This window comes from Aotus nancymaae, unplaced genomic scaffold (genome assembly GCF_030222135.1).
Source record: "Aotus nancymaae isolate 86718 unplaced genomic scaffold, 86718_ANA_hifiasm-v0.15.2.pri h1tg000049l, whole genome shotgun sequence".
In the NCBI taxonomy this organism is placed as follows: Eukaryota; Metazoa; Chordata; class Mammalia; order Primates; family Aotidae; genus Aotus; species Aotus nancymaae.
Genome location: NW_026988463.1, coordinates 26,174,019 through 26,198,223, shown reverse-complemented (window position 1 = coordinate 26,198,223; position 24,205 = coordinate 26,174,019). Strand labels below are relative to the sequence as shown.

Sequence of the window (24,205 nt, the reverse complement as noted above, 5' to 3'; positions counted from 1 at the left end):
GGAAGCCCACTGGAGACAGGAAAGACCAAGAGGATTGGGAGTCTAAATGCATCTTTTCCTGGGTTTGTTAGTGGTACGTCCTGTGACAAGAAGCGAGGGACCTTGAGACAGAGTCACAGGCTTGATGATAGCAGGTGTGCAGGAGCTACAGTTCCACCCCTGGGATTGGTCCCTTTGAAGAAAAACAGACTGTTTCCTGGCTACATTTGAAGTATAATTATTTGTAACAAATGAGGATTTGGAAGGGCACTTTTAGGTGAAGGGTTCCTGGAGGTTTAAAAAGGCTAGTTGTCCTCTGTTCTCCACTGCCTCCGCTTTCCAACGCCTTCAGAAATGACTCCTTTAACCTCATTTAGCTTTCGTGACTTTGAAACACTGTATAGTAGAAAGAGCCAGACTGTGAGGCAGCAGGTTTGAGTTCTGCACCCAACTTCGTGTAAAGTCATCTTTTTCTTTTCTTTTAATATATAGAGATAGAGTCTCACTATGTTGTTCAAGCTGGTCTTGACCTTTTGGCCTCAAATGATCCTCCTGCCTTGGCCTCTCAAAGTGCTAGGATTATAGGTGTGAGCCACTGCCCCTAGCCTGAAGTCCTCTTTGATTTTAGCAACTCCTACCACTTACATAAACTTCTATTTCTTTCTTTGTAAAATGAGAGGGTTGGACTAAGTGATCTTTGAAACCCTTTCCAGTTGTGTTATGTCCTGCTTATTTATTCTTGTGGACTAGACAATGGCATATAAGCCTTGTCAAGAGTGATCAGTGCTCAATTGCTGACATTTCTGATAATAGAGTGGAGTCATCCCTTTGTATCTGTGGGGGATTCGTTCCAGGAACCCCTTGGATACCAAAATTCATGGATGCCGAAGTCCCTGATACAAAAAGGCATAGTTAGCATGTAACCTATCACATTGTTTTGTATAGGTTAAACCATCTCTAGATTACTTCTGATACCTAATACAATGTAAATGCTCTGTAAATAGTTGTTGTATGGAATTGTTTAGGGAATAATGACAAGAAAAAACTATATGTTTAGTATAGATGTAGCTGTTCTTTCTTCTTTTTCCTGATTATGTTCTATCTGTGGTTGTTTGAACCCTTGGATACAGAACTCATGGATATGGAGGGCTAACTGTAAACTTTTTCTTCAGGTATTGGTAACTAATTCCAAACTGGTTCTGGACTCAATTTCACCATCACATGATCCTTTGAGTAAATCATCTAAAGGGTTTTTTCTTTTTTTTTGGCTCATGATGTGTTTGCACTCTGGAGTGCATGGTTTTGTGTTTTTTGAACTCCGACAGTTTGTTGGGTGGTAGCTATGCAGTTTTTGTTATAATTGTAGTGACCACCATAACCAGATAGAGAGGGGTTGATTTGGGTTCCCAGGAAGAAACTTACCGTGCTGTGCATTGGTTATACCCTTTCTAGGCTGCTGGAGAGGTAATCGAAATTGAAACCGTCCCCTTTCCTTCCCACCTGCCTGCACATAACGCCAGCACACACATGACACCAACAGTTCTAGAACCTGTTCTTTAAATTCCTGAAGTCTACTGAGCAGAACCTGTGGTCACATTGTGCCTGGGGCAAGATACTTAAGGGGCAAGCAGCATAGGAGAGAATTGCTGTTTCTTTTATTGGGTTGTGTATGGAACCTTTTCAGAAGTTCACACCTGAACTTGTTCTTCAACCTATGGGAGCTTATTGTCTGTTAGATTGCAGAGATTACCTGTGTTACAAGCTTAAATTATAGATGTGAAGATGGTAAAGGAAACACCATTTTAATAAAAAGCTTTCTGGGTACAAAGCTAGTGAGAAGACAAGTTAACACATTTTATCAAGCTCTTTTTCAAGTAAAGAATAGCTTTCTTTTTTCATCTGGCTTCTTGCCTGACCTTCTCCCCTTCCTCTAAATGGTAAGAGAAAGGAGAGCTTGCAGATAGATTTTCCATATCGTAGGGGATTTTTATTTCTGGGAAGCACAGCATTTCATATTTATAGGAGAGTGTATGTTGCCAAATGGGATATTTGGCATTGTGAATCATTTCCAGCTGAGAGAGTAAGAATGAGGACTGGAGGGGAAAATAGAGACGAAAGAGGTAGAGGAAAAAGAAAGGAAAAGGAGGAAGTAATGGGATCTTTTAGAATATAGATTGATAAGCCAAAGGTCTCCAAATGAAAGAGGTGCTTACCGAGGATCAGTTCTATTTCATTGTGTAAAGAGAAATTTCCTGTCCCCCCTACGCTGCATTATTTGAATTTAAGTCGGTGTTAGAAATAGTTGCAGTTTGTAGAAAATGAAAAGAAAAATTGTGGCAGATACACGAAGTTTTAGTGTTCAAGAGACCTGAATTTGTTTAGAGCATTTTAGATACATCATTCATTGCTGCTGGTTACCTAGTGCTGCTTCTGAAGACACTTGAATTTACCTTAAATTCCCATTATTGAATACTTGTCCTGCTCTTTAGGGATGAGCTTTTCCTTGCTCTGTGATAGGGAGAGTTATTTGTAAGGTAAAGGAATGTACCCTGTATTTCCTTTTTTTTTTTTTTTTTTGAGACAAAGTCTTGCTGTGTTGCTCAGGCTGGAGTACAGTGGTGTGATCTCAGCTCACTGCCTCCTTTGCCTCCTGGGTTCAAGTGATCCTTTTGCCTCAGCCTCCTGAGTAGCTGGGATTACAGGTGCGTGCCACTACGCCCAGCTAATTTTTTTTGTATTTTTAGTAGAGATGGGATTTTACCATGTTGGCCAGGCTGGTCTCAAACACCTGACCTTGTGATCCGCCCGCCTCAGCCTTCCAAAGTGCTGGGATTACAGGTGTGAGCCACCGCGCCCAGTTAAGAGCATTGTTTTCTAGCTGTTTTTAAGTTCATGGTGTTAGAATTTTGTCCATAAAATATGATGGAATGTATTTTGGTTAAAAAAAAGCTACCTAAATAGCCTCTAAGTGAAGTTTCTAAAGTGTTGATTTATGTTCATATAAGATTAAAGATTAAACACACACAGATGCTTCACAGCTTTAATGCTACTGAGTCCTCTTTGTACTTTATGAGTCCAACACTCTGCTCAGAATTTGCTTTTTCTTGGCAGTTGATCCAGTCCCCTGTGACAACCCCCCTTGGGCTGATCATGTTGAAGACAACTTCAGAAGAGCTGGCTTGTCCCCGTGAGGACCTCAGTGTGGCTCGGAAGGAGGAGTTGCGGAAGCTGCTACTGGACCAGGTGCAGACAGTGCTTGGGCTACTGACAGGTGAGCAGCGTGGTAGTGCCCAGAGATCGAGGTCTGCCCACAGACGCCCAGAGTTCAGGCCTTGGCACTCAGCAGTTTTGGGCAGTTGTTTGTGCTATTTCTGAGATGGCATGAAAATGGGAAGCTGCATTCCCAACACCTGTAGCCCAGTGTCTAGCACACAGTAGGACCGCAAAATAGATTTGTACCTTATTTTCCTCGTAGTCTTTCACTAATTGGTCCTCCGTGTAACTCTGATCAGTGAGGTAGAGTCCAGGTCATAGGAGTATGCTTACAGTGCCAATCGCTACATGATAAGTTAGGTGGGTGGCAAGCACTCTGTTTAAAATAATTTGAATTGAAGATCAGGAGAAGTTGGAGTAGGAGGATGTGAAAATTTCCCGTTCTGGGTAAGGAAGTGAGATGTGGTGTGGAGCCAGCCCCTTGTGCACTAGGTTGTAGTTGTATGTAGCGTTTTGTCTCTTCTGTTGGATGAGAGCCTCGTGACAAGGTGTAAAGGGTAAGAATAAACAGAAAGCAAACCACAACAGGAGACAGGAAGGTAGGAGGAGAGGGGAGTACCCTGGGTGCCCGGGGTGGCCTCTCTGTGCTGCTGTAAGACCTATTTGCTAGGGAGGCATATATGCAGTGCCTGGCCGTGAGGCCCTGGGGGTGCTGGGAGCTTGGGCTTGCTAGTTGAGGGAATCTTATAGTAAAAAGAAGTGTTTTTATCTCTTAACTCCTCTATCCAGGCTTCTTCTTATATGTTTAGGAACTTTCTTTTTTGTATCTCCAGTTTAGTGCTTGGCATGTGGTAGGCACTTAAAATTGGCTAAAAGAACCATTGATTTAAAAAGTAAACTTGGGTTAGTGCAGTGGCTCATGCCTGTAATCCCAGTGCTTTAGGAGGCTGAGGTAGGAGGATCACTCGGGCCCAGGAGTTTGAGACCAGACTGTGCAACACATTGAGACCTCCATTTCTCAGCGGGGGGTAAATGTTAGCTGGGTGTGAGATGCAAGCCTATAGTCCCAGCTACTCAGGAGGCTAAAGCAGGAGGATTGCTTGAGCTCAGGAGTTTGAGGCTGTACTCCAGCCTTGGTGACAGAGGAGTGATACCCCTTTTTTTTTTTTTTTTTTTTTAAATCTTGATATTTGCCGCCCCAACCCTTCCCTAAAGCCCCAGGGGTAAACCTAAACCTTTAGAGTATTAATTCAAAGCACTGTTTTTTTCTTTTTCCTTTTTTTTTTGAGATAGGTTCTCTCTTTGTTGCCCAGGCTTGAGTACAGTGATGTCAACACTGCTCAGTGCAGCCTCAAATTTTGGGGCCTAAGCTATCCTTCCACCTCAGCCTTCTAAGAAGCTGGGACTACAGGCATGTGGCACCGTGCCTGGCTAGTTTTTGTATTTTTGGTAGTCACAGAGTTTCCCTATATTGCCCAGGCTGATCTCTAACTCTTAGGCTCAAGTGATCTCCTGCTTTAGCCTCCGAAAGTGCTGAAACTACAGGCATGAGCCACTGTGCCTGGCTTCAAGCACATTTTTTGACACCCCAACTAAATGTTAAATTTCTAATGTTAGGGACCATGTTTTATAACTCTGTGTTCTACTGTGCCTAGCAGTATATTAAATATTTTAAAAATTGAGATAAAATTCATCATTTTAAAATGCAGTATTGACTGACTTTTAGTACGTTCTTGAGGTTGTGCAACCTTCACCGCTATCTAATTCCAGAACATTGTCATCACTCTAAAAAGAAGCCTCGTACCCATTAGCGGTACCCTCCATTCTCCTCTCCCCCAGTCCCTGGCATTCACTAATCTACTTAGTCTGTCTCTATGGATTTGCCTTTTTTGGAATTCTCATAAAAATGAAAGCATACAATATGCGATCTTTTGTGTTTGGCTTCTTTCACTTAGCATAATGCTTTCAATATTTATCCAGGTTTTAATATGAAAAATTTGAAAATAAGATATTTTCAGAAGCCTTTATGATCACCTTATGTTCCTTGTTCTGTAGGTACAAAGAGGAAGAAAACACAGTTCACACCCTTGGGTAAATTACTCTTGAGCGGGGAGAGACAAGTAAACAGTTAAAAGTGTTTTAAAAGCTGTAATAGAGTCATGTTTTATGTGCAGCAATTCCTGGAGGAGGTGACAGCTGAATGGAATTTTGAGGGACAGGCACGTGGCGTTTAGTCTGGTGGTGGAAAGGTCAAGTTGAAATTGGGAGGAGGAGAGCAGGTCAGAGGTTGAAGAGGACACAGGTAGAAGGACCAGCAGATGGTTGAGCATAGCGAGGCCACATCTGTGTGGTGGACTGAAGGCTGGGTCAGGTGAGGCTAGATGAGGCCAGCAGAGGCCAGGATTTCTGGCCTGTTTCCTGCATGAGGAACGAAAGAGGATTGGTAGCAGGTTTGTGGGGAACGAAAAGTTGTGTTTGGGATATGCATGTAGTGTTGTCCAGGAAGCAGGTGGACATGCAGCTCTGTGATTGTGTTGCCTTATTTCTGGAGCCCCCATCATATGACGCAGAGCTTGGCGTATATAGTCAAGGTGAGTTTGGGCCAAGAATGAGAGACTTGAGAAGCTTCAGAATATATTTTCTTGAAGCCATGGCAGTGGATGAGTCACTCTAGCAGTGAGAGTGAAATGAGAGGAGAAGGAGGCCAGTAAGGGAACCTGGGGAAACATGCATGTTTAAGTGACTCATGGGCAGAGAATGGAGGTAATAGTGAAAGGAATGGAATTGAGTCAAAGAAACCAGAGAAAAGCCAGGAAAGAGTGGTGCTACAGGCTCAGAGAAGAGTTTAGGCTATGGCCTGTAATGGTCAAGGAAGATGGGGATTAAGTGACTGGTGAGTGGATGCAGCAACCAGGTGACTCTGGCAAAGAGCAGTGCTGGAGGCCACAGTGGGAAGAGGCCACACTGCAAGGCCACAGTGAAGCAGTGGAGAGCCAAAAGATAGTTGTGAAGTCCAGAGGCACAGCCGCTAGCTGGAGGAGGATGTGGTCAAGAGAGGGATGTTCAAATACTGATGTTTGATCAAAGGTATCAAGAAACTTTCTCTAAATCTGATTTTTATATGCTGGACATTATTTCTCTTATAACTCTGTTTCTCCTTTCTTGGTAGGTATCTTGGAGACTGTCTGGGACAAACACAGTGTTACTGCTGCCACTCCACCACCATCCCCGACCTCAGGAGACAGTGGTATGGTCTGCCTGCCAGCCAAGGCATTCTTCTTTTTAAATGTAATTGGGGGCAGGTGTGGTCACTTGCACCTGTAGTCCTCCGTACTGAGGAGGCTGAGGTGGGTGGATCACTAGAGGCCAAGAGTTTGAGACCAACCTGGGCAACATAGAGTCCATCTCTATTTTAAAAAATTACATTAAAAAATAGTCCTTTTGATCATCTGCCAAAAAAAAAAGAGTCCTAGGTTGTTGCCCTCATTTTTTTCTTTTTCTCAAATGTCATGGCTATGTGCTTGTGCTGAGATTGGTATGAGCCTTTGGGCTCACATGTCTGCTTGTCCTTCTGCAGGGGTGGCAGGAGGTGGGCAGCAGCCCGCAGGAGAGGACATAGAAATAGGAATGTTGAGTGCGTTCTTCCTCGTTGGACTCACGTTGGCCAAGCCAGAGTGGGGACCAGGATGCAGTAGTTAGCACTGAATCGACATTGGTTAGGAGTCATTTGGTAAAGCCAAGTGTATTTGCAGAGGCTATTAAATAGTTTACTGGTTGCTATTGTTATTGTCCACAGTTAGATTAATTAATATCTGCTTTAAAATTCAGAGTGCAGTTCATCTAAAGATGACTACTTTCAAGGATGGATGGAAAGAGGAAATTGCATCTGAACAGGAACTTTAGTTTCTAAATGCTGTTGTTTACACTAAATGATCACAAATGCTTTTCCAGCAGAGTACGTCCTGTGACTTGGCACATATTTCTTCCTCTACTGTAAAGGTTGATGTGGCTAATGAGAAATATTTCCACATCTTCTCCTTTACTTCAAGGAGATAGGCTGTTGACGTCAGACATCTCTAAGCCCAAGCTGTTTTATGTAGCCTGCTCTTAATATGTGGAAGTTGAAATTCTTGCAGAGTTACTCTAGAATTGGAAATATATCAGGAAGTCTTGAGGAGTGCTCTCAGTGCCCTAATTATTACAAATTTTCTTTATCTTACTTGGATTAAAAATTGTTAGCGGGCCATTTGTCATACTGCTTAGATTAAAAAGTAGAGTTCTAGAGCACATTATAAGCTCATAGGAAATGGAACTTCGTATTTGGTGGCAAACCTTTATTCTTTAGGTAGATATTTGAGGTGGCTCGGCAGATTTATATTTTGCAGTGTCTGGATGATTAAAGAAACATTTGGAAATGATTCAGAGGTTTGATTTTATGAGTGAACGAATACCTTGGAGTATCCACAGTTAAGTTTGTCATTTCATGTAAATTCTGTTTGCAAAGATTAGTTCTTTTTTTGAGACAAGGTCTTCTCTGTCACCCAGACTGGAGTGCAGTGGCAGTGATCATGACTCACTGCAGCCTTGAATCCCTGGGCTCCAGCGATCCTCCTATCTCAGCCTCCCAAGTAGCTGGGACCACAGGTGTGCACCAACATGCCCAGCTAATTTTTGTAGAGACGGGGTTTTGCTGTGTTGCCCAGCCTGGTCTCAAACTCTTGAGCTTAAGTGATCTGCCTGCCTCAGTCTTTCAAATTGCTGGGATTACAGGTGCGAGCCACCATACCCAGCCAAGATTAGTTCTTTGGAGTTAGATTTGTTTTAGTCACTTTAGCGGCAGCAGTTTATTGTAGAAGAAACACTTGTTTGTGTTTCAGTTGGCTTCATCCAGAGAGGTTCTGAGCTAACTCAGTTTATACTTTTGATAGGCTCTGTTTTCCTAAGGCCACGTTGGGGAATGTCAGATAATACAAACCAGAAGTATGTGCTTACCTCTTTTATGTGTTGCCTAGGTTTTATGAGGCTGGGCGGAATAAAATGTGAACTAACTTGACATTTGCATGGAACAAAACCTAAAATATCGTGCCTATTTCTTGAGAATTGCCTCTTAAAATTTTTTGAAGTGTTGGATTTTTTGTATTTAAGAAATAGCAAAGTAAATTGAGCCTATGGGGTGCCCAGGGAGTTATGTAAGCTTTTAAGCTGGTGTACTTCCCCTTTAAAAAAAATTGCATGTTCATTTGTTAAAATATATTTTTTTCTTTTTATGGTAATGTAGGTGAAGTCATTAGATCTTTGGACAGTGCTGATGATGTAATCATCATTCATTTTGATGCTTTTGCTCAACTCTCTTTGTGCACTTAAGACACAAAGTTAAGCAGTAAAACTTCCAAAAAATTGTTTTGCTTTCTTGACCATATCAGTTTTCTAGAGAAAATTTATTCTGAGAAACCAAAGGGCCCAGTGAAGCAAGCAAACGAACTCCTTAGCACACCCCAGCTCAGCCCCTGCGGGACTCTCCCGCCCTGCCCTTCAGGTTTAGTAGCCCCCTGAGGCTTGTGGTTTCCTTTTCCCCATTTACTTTCTCTTAATACTAGTTCCTGCAACAACTCCTGTAATAGCCTGGATGTAGAAAAAGGTTTGAAGGGGTATGTGGTTTATTTCTCAGCATAATTCCCTAAATTGTTACCTGAACTCCTAAACCAGACGCAATAGTCATCACCCACCTCATTAGACCAGACTGCTGTGAAACACATGATGGTCCATCTCTTGCTTACAAACAAGGAAGCTTGCCAGGGATTGCATCGCCAGTGAACAGAGTAGGCACATGAACCCCTACCAGAACCCTAGAATTCCAAGTCTAGGTGCACGGTCATCATCCTAGTTGTGCCTTTTTGGTTGTTCTCCCCAGTTCTGTCCAATTCCTTCTCCTGGTTTCGAGTCTTGGCCCTGCCACTTACTCTGTGACCTTGAGTGATCCTTTACCTTCTCTGACCACTGATGTCCTTGACTATAAAAAGAGAATAGCTTCCTCTGAGGATAAATGAAGGAAGATGTGGACATTGCTCCCCACCTGCTGAGGCTGTTCCTTCCTGCTGCACTTGTGCAGCCTTCTCATCTTCCTTTGTCTCCTCTCATCTTCACTTCTTTTTGCTTGGACCAATGGGAAAAAAAGTGCACAGAGTGAGATTATGTGACTACAGCAATTCTGAGTTAGCTTTGATTGTTCTGCAGTAAAATTAAGGGACCATATCTTTCCCACGCACATGGTATGTAGTTTCAAATATATATCTGTACATATGTGATGATGAAAAATTCTTCAGGGTGAGGATATATCAGAGAGCATGAATTGAGGCCAGTACTTCTTACTTCCTCCCAAACTCTTAACAAATTGCATGTCTTCATGCAAATGTTTACCTGTATTCCTGCCTATAGAAAGGTGGGACTTGGGAGGGTCACTTACAACTCCTGTGACCTTATTTTCTCCTCCAGGGGCTCCTTGAATAGAGTGTTCCCCCATTTTACTGGACTATGGCTGCAGTTAGATCTATGGTTTGTCCTGCAGGGGATATTTCACAGTGTCTGGAGAAATTTTGGTTAACACGACTGTAGAAGTGCTATTGGCATCTAGTGAGTGGAGACCAGGGTGCTGCTAAACACCCTGCAGCACACAGGGGACCAAAGAATGATCTAGCCCCAGGTGCCAGTAGAACTGAGGTTGAGAAACCCTAAGTTAGTAAATAGACAATTTTGGAAAACACATGAAGTTTCAATAATTAAAAAGCTTTGCATGAAAGTTTATTACAGGGCTGGGCGTGGTGGCTCAGGCCTGTAAATCCCAGCACTTTGGGGGGCCGAGGTGAGAGGATCACTTGAGTTTAGGAGTGTGGCAACTTCTGTGTTGTATACACATATACATATACATATGCATATACATATACATATACATATACATATACATATACATATAGGCATGGTGGCTCATGCCTGTAGTCCCAGTTACTTGGGAGGGTGAGGTGGAAGGATCACTTGAGTCCAGGGGGTTGAGGCTGCAGTGAGCCGTGATTGCACCACTGTACTCAAGCCTGGGCAACAGATCAAGACCCTGTCACCAAAAAAAAAAAAAAAAAATTACAAATACCCAACCATGTCTTCATTCCTTCTAAGTTAGTAAATGCACCAGAGTTGTCTACACAGCTCTGTCGGGATTGGTGCATATCACTGCCAGGTCACAGGTTTGTAATCAAGCTATCCTCTTCCATAGAGAACTTGGTAAACCTCTCTTAGGTTTGTATTGGAAATGGCTGCCACATGAAGCAGAACCTGTTTTGTGGTGATTCCTTCTACCTTGATTGCAGTGTAATTTTTGCAAAACACTTTTGTCATCCACTAAAATACCTTGACACACTTAAATTTAAGTAAAATCGTTTTTATGGAGAAACAGCCTTTTAACAGGTTCTCCTCCCTGGCCCCAACCTTTTTAGGCAGATGAGTAGTGATATACTTCTTAGCAGATGCTGACTTCCATGACCACGGTCCTGCTACATTCTTTTTTTGAGGACAAAAGTAATCACAGGTCATTCATATCCACCTTTTTGCCTTTGCATAATCTTGTTCAGTCTTTGTCTTCACATATTTGTCTTTCTACACTTACAGTCATGGTATACACATGGTATTTTACATATGATTTTGGACCATACATATTTTTCTGTATTTATTTCCTCTCTTTTTTTAATAGAGAGGAGAACAATTAAGAATATTTTTCTGTATTTAAATATTAGCTTTCTTATTGCTCATTTTTCCTGGTTGCATAATGTTTCCAGTGAACTTGCTTTTTGGAAGGGAACACTGGTTTTGAGGCCAGACCCTAGTTTGGTTTCATTTCTACCTCATGCTAGCAGAGGGACTTGGGGAAACACTTGGTCTGTCTGTGCCTTAGTTATTTTAATGATCTGCAAATATGGGTAACAATACCTGCCTTAGAGTTGTGAGTATTAAATAAGACTATGCATATAGTTTTCAGTGTAGGGTCAAGCAAATAGTCACACAGCAGACTGCAGCTGTTACTGCTTTTACTATAATTATTATTATGGATGTTTTGCTTTTTTCCCTTTTAGCAATCCATTCTGGAAAGTCTTCTGAGCCACATACTAGGGACAGCTTTTAAATCTACTTTTCCTTTTTTTTTGGCTCTTCATAAATCAACTTGATAAGTCCATTTTAAGGATGGAACTTAAACCCCTTGCTAATAAAATCACAAAATCCTCATTATAATAGCAGGAGGAGGTTGAGGCTGAGAAAGGCTAGCTAGCTTATTCATGTTCATCCAGCGTTAGTATTAGGCCTCAGCTCTCAATAAGCCTAGGGACCCCTGGAAGTCCTCTGGACCCTTCTGGGGAGTCCCAAAGGCCAGGTATGTGTTTATAAAAATACTAAGACATTGTTTGTCATTTTTATTATCATTCTCTCATGAGTATATGAAGAAAAAAGTTAATTCCAGATTCCACATTACAGTTAACCCGTCAGAAATTACTATTCATCAGATTTTAATCTAATATTATAGAGTATAGAGTAGCCACATCTCAAATATTATAGAGTTATTTGAGAAGGTCACTAAAACCCGTTGTCCATTTGTAGTTGCATATCTGTGTGAAGCTGCATTTTCTTTACATACTTCAGTGAAAAAAGTCTATTGCAAAGGACTGAAGGCAGAAGCAGTTGGGAGAGTCTAGTTATCTTTTAAACCAGCCACTAAAGAGATTTCAAAAATATAAAACCAGTACTACTCCACTTTGGGAGGCCAAGGTGGGTGGATCACCTGAGGTCAGGAGTTTGAGACCAGCCAGACCAATGTGGAGAAACCCCGTCTCTACTAAAAATACAAAATTAGCCAGGCATGTTGGCACAGGCCTGTAATTCCAGCTACTAGGGAGGGAGGTTGGGGCAGGAGAATCACTTGAACCCGGGGGGCAGAGGTAGCGGTGAGCCAAGATTGTGCCATTGCACTCCAGCCTGGGCAACAAGAGCAAAACTCTATCTCAAAACAAAACAAAACACAAAACAAAAAACAGTACTATTCTTCTCAGTAATTATTTTTGGGTAAAATACAGCTTTTTTTTTTTCATTTAAATGTTATTTATGCTTACATGATGGCTTTATAATTAAATGAATTAAATATTGAAACATTTCCCAGCTTTAATTTCTAATATGGCAAATATCAATAGAAGTAACCCTCTTGAGAGCTTTCTCTTTGGGATGCTCAATAGTTTTTAAGAGTGAGGACTTCTGAAACCCAAACATTTGAGACCTAGTGCTATAAAGTACAAAATAAAATGTAAATATTTACCACAATATCTCATATAGAAGGAACATCAAATAATATTTGATCACTCCAGACATCTCTCCACAGAGATAAGACAGATAAAAAGACAAAAATGGCATCCAATTTTATATTTTTTGGTTTTATTAATGAATTTTAGTTTTACTTGAATTTTTTTTTTTTTTTTTTGAGACAAGAGTCTCTCTCTGTCGCGATCTTGGCTCACTGCAACCTGTCTCCTGGGTTCAAGCGATTCTCATGCCTTAGACTCCCGAGTAGCTGGGATAATTTTTTGTATTTTTAGTAGAGATGGGGTTTCACTGTGTTAGCCAGGAAGGTCTTAATCTCCTGACTTCGTGATTCACCCACCTCGACCTCCCAAAATGCTAGAATTACAGGTGTGAGCCACTGTGCCCGGCCCTTTTTTTTTTTTTTTTTTTTTTGAGATGGAGTCTCACTCTGTCACCCAGGCTAGAGTGCAGTGGCATGATGTCTCAGCTCACTGCAACTTCCGCCTCCTGGATTCAAGCAATTCTCCTGCCCCAGCCTCCGGAGTAGCTGGGATTACAGGCACGCACCACCATGCCAGGCTAATATTTGTATTTTAGTAGAGACGGGGTTTCACCATGTTGGCCAGTGTGGTCTGGACCTCCTGAACTCAAGTGGTCTTGAGTTGGCTTCCCAAAGTGCTGGGATTACAGGTGTGAGCCACCATGCCCAGCCAGGTTTTACTTAAATTTAACAGAAGGTATTAAACTTGAGGAATTGCTGACCTTGAAGTGCTTGTTCCACAAGAGATATTAATTTCTAAAAGATACCTATAAGGTTAAGAAAAAATTAAGAAAATCAATTTTGTACTACATATTTTTATTTTATTTGTTCCCCCCCACCACCATGTTTAATTTTAGACCATGTATTTTGGGACTTCTTGATTGAAGAAGATGGGAAAGTTAGCTAGTGCACCCTGTTTAAGTCTTACGTTTGTTTAGTCTTGAGCCTGTATAAAATATGATGCTGGTGCATCCTTTTGCTACAGCCTCTCCGTTCCTTAATTCTTCATTTTGGTTTATCTCTATCTGTGTGGTTTCTTTGTGTAGTATCCTCCTTGAGAAGAATTTGTGGAGTTATCCGAGGTTTTGCATGTTTGAGAGAATGACCCCAGGCTGTGAATGTTACTGTAGAGAAATCTAACTGAGGTATTTTCTCCTTTGTATTTGTGTTTTTTTGCCTATACTGCTTCCTCATTTTAAACATTCTGAGTATTGATCACTCTTTATCATTTTTTTTTTAGAACAGGATAAACCCTTTTATTTTGTAGAGTCACATCTTTATTTCAGGAAAATTTTCTTCTTCTTATAGTTTTCTTTTTTTTTAAAGACAGAGTCTTGCTCTGTTACCCAGGCTGGAGTACAGTGGTACAGTCATAGCTCACTGCAGCCTTGACACCCCCAGGCTCAAGCGATCCTCCCACTTAAGCCTCCTGAGTAGCTGGGACTACAGGGATGCACCACCATGCCTGGCTAATTTTTGTAGAAATGCGGTCTTGCTATGTTGTCCAAGCTGGTTTTGAATTCCTGAGCTCAAGTGATCTGCCTGCCTCAGCCTCCAGAAATGCTGAGATCACAGGTGTGAGCCACTGTACCTGGCCTCTTGTTATAGTTTTAAATATTTTTCTTCTTTTGTCTTCTCTAAAATAATTTTACAGCTTTTTTAGAGCTTTCAAAAATCAAGCAAGCATAAGAATCACTTGGAGCGGTTTGTAAGAACACAGATTCCTGGACCCCAGCCCCTTCAGGCTCTACTCCAGTAGGGTGTGGGATGGGGCCTGATGATTTGTATTTCTGACGAGCTCCCTGATTACACTACTAGTGCAGCTCCACGGTTCTCCAGTTTTGGGTTTTGGGGCCCCTGTACTCTTTAAAAATTCCTGAGGTCTTAAAATGCTTTGTAAGTTATATCTGTTGATAAAAAAATAACTACATTTTTCAAAGCAAACAGAAAAATTCACTGAGAAAACGTGGTGTTGTTTTACAGTTTTGCAAATCTCTAACATGTGGCTTAGTGAAAGGGAGCTTCTGCATTTTATCTGTTGCAATATCCCATGTGATATAGCCTCTGGAAAGCTCCATTGTACACTTGGAGATAAAGAAAGTGAAAAAGGAAAAGAACATCTTAGTATTCCTTTAAAAATAGTTTTGAATTTGTGAACACCCTTCCCTGTAGTCAACAGCCATTTTAACGTAGATAACGTCTATGCTTTGTTTGGTAACATGTTCTTGTAAAAACTTACAGTTTTGTGTCCATGTATTTTAATATGTAAATGGTGTGGTGAAACTACCATTCTGTTTCTTACTTTTAATTTAACTGTATCTTTTTAAGGTCTCTCCAAGCTGTTGCCCGTCTGTGCCTTAGTCCTCTGCTTCTGCTCACTGTGTGATATGATATCTGCCTCTGCATTCCCTATCCTCTCCTGCCAGGGAGGAGGCCAGACTGCCTCCAGCTCTCCCCTTCACACACCTCTGCCTGTCCCCTCGTGGACCCGTGTGAGGGTTGCGTTGGGAACATACAAGGAGAATGGTCAGGCGAAAGGATATGTGAATGTTTAATAGGACTCCAGAGTGCCCGGTCCTCCTCAGAATGCCCTTCCTCCTTCAGCACCTTGTGAAGGTTCCTGCGTCCATTCTTTGTACTTGACATCTGGCGTTCACCAACATTTTTTCAGATTCCTTTTAATTTGCTTTTTCTGATTACTAATGAATTTGAAATCTTTTCATATGCTTTAGAGTTTCTTTCTCTGAAAATTGTCTCTTCGTATCAACTGCCTGTTTTTGTACTGGGGTTGTGTTTACTGATGTGCAGTATTTAAAAAATATTTTTTTAAAATAAAATGTTCTAGCTCTTAGTCCCTTTTGGTGTTAGAAATTGTGAATATTTTCTCACAGTCTGTTGTTTGCCTGGTAACTTTCTCTTAATATTTTTCGTTGATTAGAAACTCTTAATTGTGATATTATATGCTTCAGTATTTTTTGTTAAGGTTTTCATTTTGGTAGTTTTAGTGAGTCTTTTTCTCTCTTTTCTTATATTTCAAATACTTTTATATTTTCTTCCGTTAACGTTAAAGTTTTACCTTTGGTTTAAGTCTTTAATTCATTTGGTGTCTAACTCTATATGTGGTGTTAGGGATTTTTATTTGTTTGTATATTTTCTTTGTTTATTCATGTATCATGCTTTTCAAAAGCAAAGTCATGTTTTGGGGGAACAGTAGCAAGGAACTAAAAACTTGAGTGGATGTGGGGTTTTGTAGCCAGAGAATAATCCCATCTTCTCTTCCCTTATGTCTCCTGGGAAACTGTTGTTCTGCAAATCTCACTACAACTAAATTTAATTCAAAACACTAAAGATTATATCCAGACCCCCCTCACTAAGAATCATAATCAATTATCTTATTTTTGCTCTACTGTTAAATTTTCCTAATTAGTATTTAACTTTGAGCATATAAATTTTATTTTTTGATTTTATAGGTAACCAAACTGATTTTTTTTTTTGAAGGAGAATTACTTAAAGTCATTTGTAAGAGATTTGATACAGGATAGCTTAAAAGCCTTTTTTATTTTCAGGTGACTTACTGAGTAACCTGTTGCAGAGTCCTAGTTCAGCCAAACTGTTGAATCAGCCAATTCCCATCCTTGATGTGGAGAGTGAGTATATCTGTTCCCTGGCCTTGGAGTGCCTGGCCCATCTCTTCAGTTGGATTCCTCTGTCTGCGAGCATCACCCCATCCCTCCTTACCACCATATTCCACTTTGCGCGATTTGGTTGTGACGTCCGGGCCAGAAAGATGGCGTCAGTTAACGGCAGCAGCCAGAACTGTGTCTCGGGTCAGGAGCGCGGCCGGCTGGGGGTCTTGGCCATGTCCTGCATCAATGAACTCATGTCCAAGAACTGCGTGCCTATGGAATTCGAGGAGTATTTACTGCGTATGTTCCAGCAGACTTTCTACCTCCTGCAGAAAATCACCAAGGATAACAATGCCCACACAGTGAAGAGCAGGCTAGAAGAGCTCGATGAGAGGTAATGAAACCAGGTGTGGAGCCGGTGTGCCCAAAGAAAGGGCCCTGACTGTTGACCATGCTGTGCTGCATGGCATCTGTAATCCTCTTTGATTTCAGAATATGGGGCTCCTGGTGAGGAACAGAAAGGTAGGTGTGTGCCAGTAAGTCTGAGATTAGCTGGAAGGGCTAGGGTGGTCAAGGGAAATGACTGAGTTTGAAAAGTGCTTGTGCCTTGTGTAGGTTTGTTGTCTTTTCTCCCCATCCACCTCCTGTCGTCCCTTCTGCTCCTCTTGCCCCCTTTTCCTTACTATTTGCTTGCAGGTCTGAGGTGGTGCAGGGACTGAGACTGCTGCTCCTGCGTAGCCAAGAACAGGAGAAGAGGTCCGTGGAGGTACAGGAGTTATAATCGCCCTTTCTCACTTGGTGTCAGTTTTTACTACTTGACTTTTCCCAAGTGAACATCCTGCAGTGTACAGGAATGTTGTTGTTGTTATGAGTTTTATGCCAATGGCAAGTTTTCATTAAACAGTAGGAGGGATGTTAATGTGTGCACAGGTTAATGTAGCACATGCCTGTATTCCTTTGTTATTGTCTTCTCAAGTGGAGCCTACAATGACCTACCTTTTTTTTTTTTTTAAAGTACTCTAAAAGATGACTCTAACACAGTACTCTGAGGCAGGGTTTCATTATTTATGTCTCTTGCAGATGAGGTCATTTATGTATCTTACAACTTTGGTTAATATGACACTACTGCTGTATGAAAACAAGGGAAGTTGGAAACTTATGAACAATCAGATTGACTGTTTAGAGACTTTCAAGCAATAAATCATATCGAATTAGTAAATATTTACAGATGATGTGGCAGCAAAAGTTGCTGATATTCTACTCAATTTTCCTTGGATTGCCCTTTGTTATTAAGCTATACAGAATTAAGCTATTTCTTTTTCCTTAGAATAAATAGCAGAATATAAAGTCAAGTGCCTAAAATTAAAAGTTTTAGTGCTTTTTAAATTGGGCAGTTTTAGAAAATTTTTCTAAAATTAAAAAATTGGTACATAAGATTATTTTGACTTGGTTTATGTAAAACTGTGATGTTTGTTTGTATAATAACTCAGTCTAATATGATAATATGTTTTTAAAAATTATTTGATGATAGCTTTCTATATGAATTCAAAGGCATCCTTATTCACACTTTCATATTCTATCTGTGGTTGAGAAAGGATGTATTACCTTCATATTTTTTGAATGATCTGTGTGTCTCATGTCAATATCTCTTCATATGTTAATTTAAAAATCTAACTGCTTGTATCAGCCATCAAATAGCAGTTGTTTTGACTTGAATCATAATGTAGTCACAGATACTTTGTTGTGACTTCCGTTTGGGTGGTATAGAAATGTCATCATGGGTTGTCTATGTATTGATGTTGTTATGTGTAACTTTTGTGCTCTTGGTTTTACATTTTAATCCTGTGCTTCCTATTGCCCTGTGAAAGCTGAGAGGTGCCTGGGAGCAGAAAGGTGACATAAATAATGCTGTGTGCTTGCTTCCTGCCTCTGGGTCCCCTACCACTAATTCTAAACAGCTCAGTCCATTCTCAGTTGTTTAGGAGCTGCTAACCACATCCTTGGCTTCTCTTTCCCTCTACTGCCTTTTCCCCTAACTTTCTACTGTTCATTAGCACCTGTACCAGAAGGTGGGCAAGGGAAAGAAAATGAGGTGAAATAAAATCTGTAGTTTTAGCTACTGAACAGCCTTGTTTGTATTTTTTAAAAAATTGGGATACTAAAATAAAATTGAGATTGTTCTGTATTTTGCCCATGGCTTCTCTCTCTCTCTTTCTCTTTTTTTTTTAAATGGGTAGTAGGGAATTGAGTGCACTTTCCTAAAGAAAAGTCAGCTGGCTGGTGACTTTGTCCATATAAAACCATCATGTAGTACGTAAGCTAGTGAGGAAGGAGTTCCTACTTGAGTATTGGTAATTGATGACATCAGAGAGAAGTGTTGTTATATGTTACTGTTTCTAAAAACAGTTGATTTTAGTGCCTGTTTTTCGAGTACTTGGCCCCGTGATCCACAGAGACAGCCATTGTTTTTATCAAAAGAAATTAATACATAATTTTTAAAAAGCTGCAAATAAGCTCGGCTGTATAGAGGTCAGACAGGCACCTGGCCACCCTCAGGGAGAAACATGGAACATTTTATTTCTGGGCCAGTTTTGCTTTTCTGAGTAGTAGTCTTCTCTCCTTTTATTATTTCACATATCTCTGTTTTAAAAAATAGCTTTTGCAGTGATGAGTTTTAGAATTACTTTTAGCTATTATTTCATTTTAAGGCCTAGTATGTCTTTACCTTTTTGTGTTGGTCTCTGAAATGTGATTTGTGAGGTATAGCCATCTCATTTTCTAATCACCTTTTGGTATTTAGGGGCTTAAAATGACAGTTTCTGAAATGTGAGAGTGATGATGTGCTGTGTATTTAATAACAGAGATCTCTTATCCTTGCAGCTATGACCCACACTCTTCTGTGAAATGATTTTGTGAATACAAATGAGTTGGGGATTCACTGTGAAGTGAAAAGAAAGAACACTGGATTGGGAGTGGATGATAGTCCCGTTCTGCCATGAGTTGGCTGAGTGACTTTGGGCCGGTCACTTTATCTCTCTGGGCTTCATCTGCAAAATGGAAGCATCAAATTAAAGTCCCTGAGGCTTGCCCAGCTCTAACAGCCTTCCTCCCTTATATCTGAAATCACTTTTAGAGTATTGGGATGTGCTATGTTTAATTAGCACCAGGAACTAACGGGGGGGAAATGGCCATTAGGTTGCAAGCCTGAATACATCTTACCTGGATGCCATGCCCTTTGTAGTCTGGTTTTGTTTTTGTGTCTTTAACACCATTCATTTTAGTATTTTGGCCTCCTGGAAAGAAAACAAGCCTTGTAGACTTGCCAGATTGAAATGACACAGTGATCTGCCCATTAACTTTTTATCATCATTTCCTTTCACTTTAATTGGGTCACAACACAAATGACTTAGAAAATATGAGCGCACTAGATTATAAGAAGCCTTAGCAGACAGTGTCTGAGGATTAAAGTTGCTTTTCTGCTATGTTTCAGGTGGTTAATGGAATGAAGGGTTGCCTGTCCTGTAGGTAATTGTTGCAGGCCTTTATATTTTTAAAAGAAAATATATTTCAAATTCGTATAGTTCTGTACTGAAAGAACTTTGGATTGAATTTAAGTTCTCTTCTAAGGAGGTGGCTGGGTTTCTTATTGTTACTTTTTGTCTTGTCTCATTTAGCTATATTGAGAAGTTTACCGACTTTCTTCGGCTCTTTGTGAGTGTTCATCTAAGAAGAATCGAGTCTTACTCCCAGTTCCCTGTGGTGGAGTTTTTGACACTTTTGTTCAAGTACACATTTCATCAGGTAAAGCACCAAAGCCATCCTTCCCTTCCAGAGAAAAGGTTTACGTTGTTACTTTCAGAAGAAAGAACTTTTCTTTCAACTTTATTTTTCAAACATTAACATAGTGCTTATTCAGTGAAGAGTCACCGGTTTAATCCTCCTGACATCACTGTGAAGTAGGTACTATTACCATTGTCCTCTCTGTTCTGCAGATAAAGAGACTGAGGCACAACGATTAACTTGTTTAGAGTCAGACAGTGTAGTAAGTGGTGGAGCTGGGATCTGAACCCAGAGTTGGGGCTCTTGACCACTATTATGTGAGCAAAGCAAAAGCAGGAAAAGTCTGAAATTAGGGCCTTCAGTTGTATGCTGTAACTGTCACTGAAGCTTCCCTCAAGAAGATTATATATAGTGAAGCTCTGGAGAGTTAAATTTTGGTAGTGTCCAGTTTTTTCTCCCCTTCAACAAATGTTTTTTGAGTTCCTATTGTATTCCAGGAGCTAGACATATAACCTTCACAAACAAAGCCTTTGCCTGAGTTGAGTTTACATTCTAGTGACTCAGTATTTATATATATACACACACATAAAAATATATAAAATTATAGATGTGGCTTTATTGAGGTATAATTTTATATACCATAAAATTCCCTCATCGTAATTGTATAATTCAGTGATGTGCAGTGAATTCATAGAGCTGTCCAAGCAGCACCACAGTACAATTTTAGATTTCGGTCACATTCTATCCCCTGTGCCTGTTGATGTGTGTTTTTATTTTTTATTTTAGTTTTTAAAGTGTTTGGTAGAGACCAGGTCTTGCTATGTTGACCAGGCTGATTTTGAACACCTGGCCTCAAGCAAGCCTCCTGCCTGGGCCTCCTAAAATGCTGGGATTACAGGTGTGAGCTACCATGCCCAGCCGTATATTTTTAAAATAAGCTTTTTATTGAACTATGACACAAATACAGAAAAGTGCATAAATCTTATGTGTAGTTAGATGAATTTTCCCCAGATCGACATATGCATGTAACTATCACCTAAGTTAGGACATAGAATGTTGCCAGCACCCAGGAAATCTCATGTCCTTTCCAGTCACTTCCCTTCCTTTCTCCCCAGAAGTAACCCAGTCCTGATCTTATACCACAGATTACTTTCGCCTGTTTTAGAGCTTCTTGGAATGAAAGCATGTAGTGTCTGTTTTATCTGTTTTTTGTTGGACCTTGTGTTTGTGAGCCTCGCTTGCGTTGTGTGTGGCAGTAGTGTGTTGATTGCTGTTGCTGCTGTAAGTCATTGTCTGCAAGTCTACTCCCCTGCTGATTTGGCTGCTTCCAGTGCCTGGTGATTTTGCAGTGAACATTCTTGTACGTGCTTTTGGATGTACACAGATAGCTCTTTTTGTTGGTATGTACCAGGGATGAAACTAATGGATCACTGAGGACATTTGATTTTACAAGTGGCCTTTTTTAAAAAACAAAAACAAAAACTACCAGTGTTGTAGCTTAATGTGGCTAGAGGAGAGGGAAGGGCCTAGGCTAGGAGGGTTGTGTGTATGACTTGGAGCAGGGGTTTGGTGTGAAAGCTGACCTTTCTCAAGGAAGATCTTGGCACATGAAAATAGAAGAGAACCAAGTGATCAGGATGAGCCAGTCCTGGGAGCAGGGGAGGGAGGGCCAAAACTTGAAGAAGTTCAGCGGTGTCAGGTAGAGGGGCAAGGGCGTACAGAAGATGAGGAGAGCTGCGCTGAGCTTTCCAGTCCTCGGGAGTGTAGGAGGATGAGGATGTAGGGGAGAAGCATCAGAGGTGGGACGGTTTTGAGACATCCAGAGGAGTTTTAAAGGAGACCATGGAAAAGGAGGATTTGAGAGAACATTGAATGAGTGTTAAATAGCGTAGCAGAAATGAGAGAGCTGAGGAGCCAATTTGAGGTCAGAAACGGGAGTCTTGCTTGGGGGAGATGAAATGACAATGTCTTAACATGTTTTTTACTCTCTGTGTAATGGGGCCTTCTAGTGTAGAGAGCATAGAAGAAAGTCAAACTGTTTTAAAGCAGTTATGTCTTATGCCTGCTTCTTTGGATTTGGACCCAAAAGTTTTGTGTTTGAGGTCTGCTTATCTCTATTAGGCCTGTGTCCTTGGAGAAATCTTAAATTTCTTTAGATTTCAGTTTTCCTACCTAAGAAGATAGACTGCAATGGGCATCTTCAGGTCTTTCCCCTTGTTTATTTTTTTATTCTTTCACTAGACTCCTATGTGTTATTGAATTGAAAAGGTGGTTTTATATATTTATATATTATATTTATATATTGGGAAACTAATTAGGGAAAAAGCATACTCATGAAGCAAACCACAAGCTTCTTTCTTCCTCTCTGTACCTGGAATCGTCAGATGAGCTCCTTTCTGCTCTCCTGGTCTCTTGTATGAGGATCTGCCTTTCTGAGTGCATGCTGACCACCTGTAGGAGTAGGTGTGTCCTTGAGGTCCAGACAGAATCAGATTCTGAGCATTAGACAGAGGGACGGGAACCTGAAAGGTGCACTGTCCCAGCTTACTGTGGGTAAACCAGGGCAGACAGCCCTTTGCTGGGGAGGTAGAGTGGTGAAAAGGTGGCAAGGTGCACTCTAGGACCAAGGCCTGCTCGTAGGGGAGGTCTTTGGAATAAGATTTAAGAATAAGTAATTAAATGATCCCAAGAGAGAGCTTTAAGTTCTCATCTGTTCAATAACAAGTATGATCTTACTCTATCATAGCTTTATTATCTGTAATGTGGGAAAATAGGTCTTTCTCTCATCTAGAAGGTTATATGAGTATACTTACTTAATACTTTTGCCTTTTGTTTTTAACATTCACGAATTTTAGTACAGTCATGCATTGCATCCCTTAATTGACAGGGATGTGTTCTGATGAATATGTTGTTAGGTGATGTCATGATTGTGTGGACATTATAGAGTGCACTTACACAAGCCGAGATCGGAGAGCCTACCCCACACATAGGCCGCAAACCTGTACAGTGTATTACTGCGTAGAGTACTACTCTGCTACGCTACTGTGTGAATACTGTAGGCAGCTGTAACACAATGGTAGGTATTTGTATCTAAACATAGAAAAGGTAAAATAAAAATACAGTGTTATCTTATTGGGCCACTGTCATGCATGCAGTCTATTGTTGATCAAAATGTTGTTATATATCACTGTACTGATAAACATAATGCCGAAGAACAGTAATAAGACAGAAGATGGTGCTAGTATCTTTTTTTTTAACCATTTCTCCTTTTCTGTTTCTTTTCCTGCATTTATCTCTAACCTAAGCACCCTGCCACCATCGCCTCCAGCTAGCAGTGCTCAGCAGGTGTCTGCTGCCTCCTGTCTCACCTTGCTTACTGAGCCTCGTGGCTGTCTGTAAGCCTATATCTCTGTCTCAATGCTTCTAAGCTTTGTGCACCCTCACTACTTCCTTCTTGTTCATGTGTTTTTCATTTTGCCCCTTTTTCCTGAAACCCTGCCTGAGATGGTATACCCTGAGGGGAAGGGTGGCGTGATCTCAGCTCACTGCAACCTCCACCTCACGGGATCTCGGCTCACTGCAACCTCCGCTTCCTGGGTTCAAGCGATTCTCCTGCCTCAGCCTCCTGAGTAGTTGGGATGATAGGCACTTGCCACCATGCCTGGCTAATGTTTTGTATTTTTTGTAGAGATGGGGTTTTACCATGTTGATCAGGCTGGTCTCAAACTCCTGACCTTAGGTGATCCACTTGCCTCGGCCTCCCAAAGTGCTGGGATTATAGGCATGAATCACTCTGCCTGGCCAAGATCCACTTTCTATTTCTGATTTTGTTCCTTAATTGTCGTGTTACCTTGGGCAAGACATGACTCGACTTGACTTCTGAGCCTTAGTTTCTTTATCTGTAAAAGGAGAAGAAGCAAAATATTTGTCCACTTTCCAAGACTCTTGTGAAGATCACATAGAGCAATGCAAAAGAAAACTAAACAGTGTCAACCACTTGGAAGATAAGAGTGATATCATTAGTTTCTTAAAGAAAACTGCCTGGATTTTCAGACATCAGTTAGCCCTGGAATCTGAAAAGTAAAATTGGAGTCTAGGTTCATTTTAAGAATGGGTCTGTGAAGGTTTTCAAAAGTTAGGCAATTTCAAAAGTGGAGCCAGCCCATCATCTTTATGACCGGAATGAACCATGTCCACAGCAACTATCAGAGGCCAGGTTATGGGCAGCCTGTGGGCA

General features: G+C 40.9%; 1 protein-coding gene across 4 annotated transcripts in view; it reads left to right on the top strand.

The window, feature by feature from the left end:
• The window catches only part of XPO6 (exportin 6), a 123,848-nt gene that overhangs the window by 52,043 nt on the left and 47,600 nt on the right, over window positions 1–24,205 (top strand). For 2 of the 4 annotated variants that reach the window (XM_021672328.2, XM_021672329.2), the window contains exons 5-8: window positions 3,091–3,250; window positions 6,362–6,439; window positions 16,129–16,582; window positions 19,863–19,989. In XM_021672328.2, the coding sequence (XP_021528003.1) occupies window positions 3,091–3,250; window positions 6,362–6,439; window positions 16,129–16,582; window positions 19,863–19,989 (819 nt within the window). Of the gene's footprint in view, window positions 1–3,090; window positions 3,251–6,361; window positions 6,440–16,128; window positions 16,583–16,680; window positions 16,711–16,782; window positions 16,955–19,678; window positions 19,714–19,862; window positions 19,990–24,205 lie in introns of those variants that run through there. The other 2 variants (XM_021672331.2, XM_021672332.2) reach the window with 2 other exon arrangements.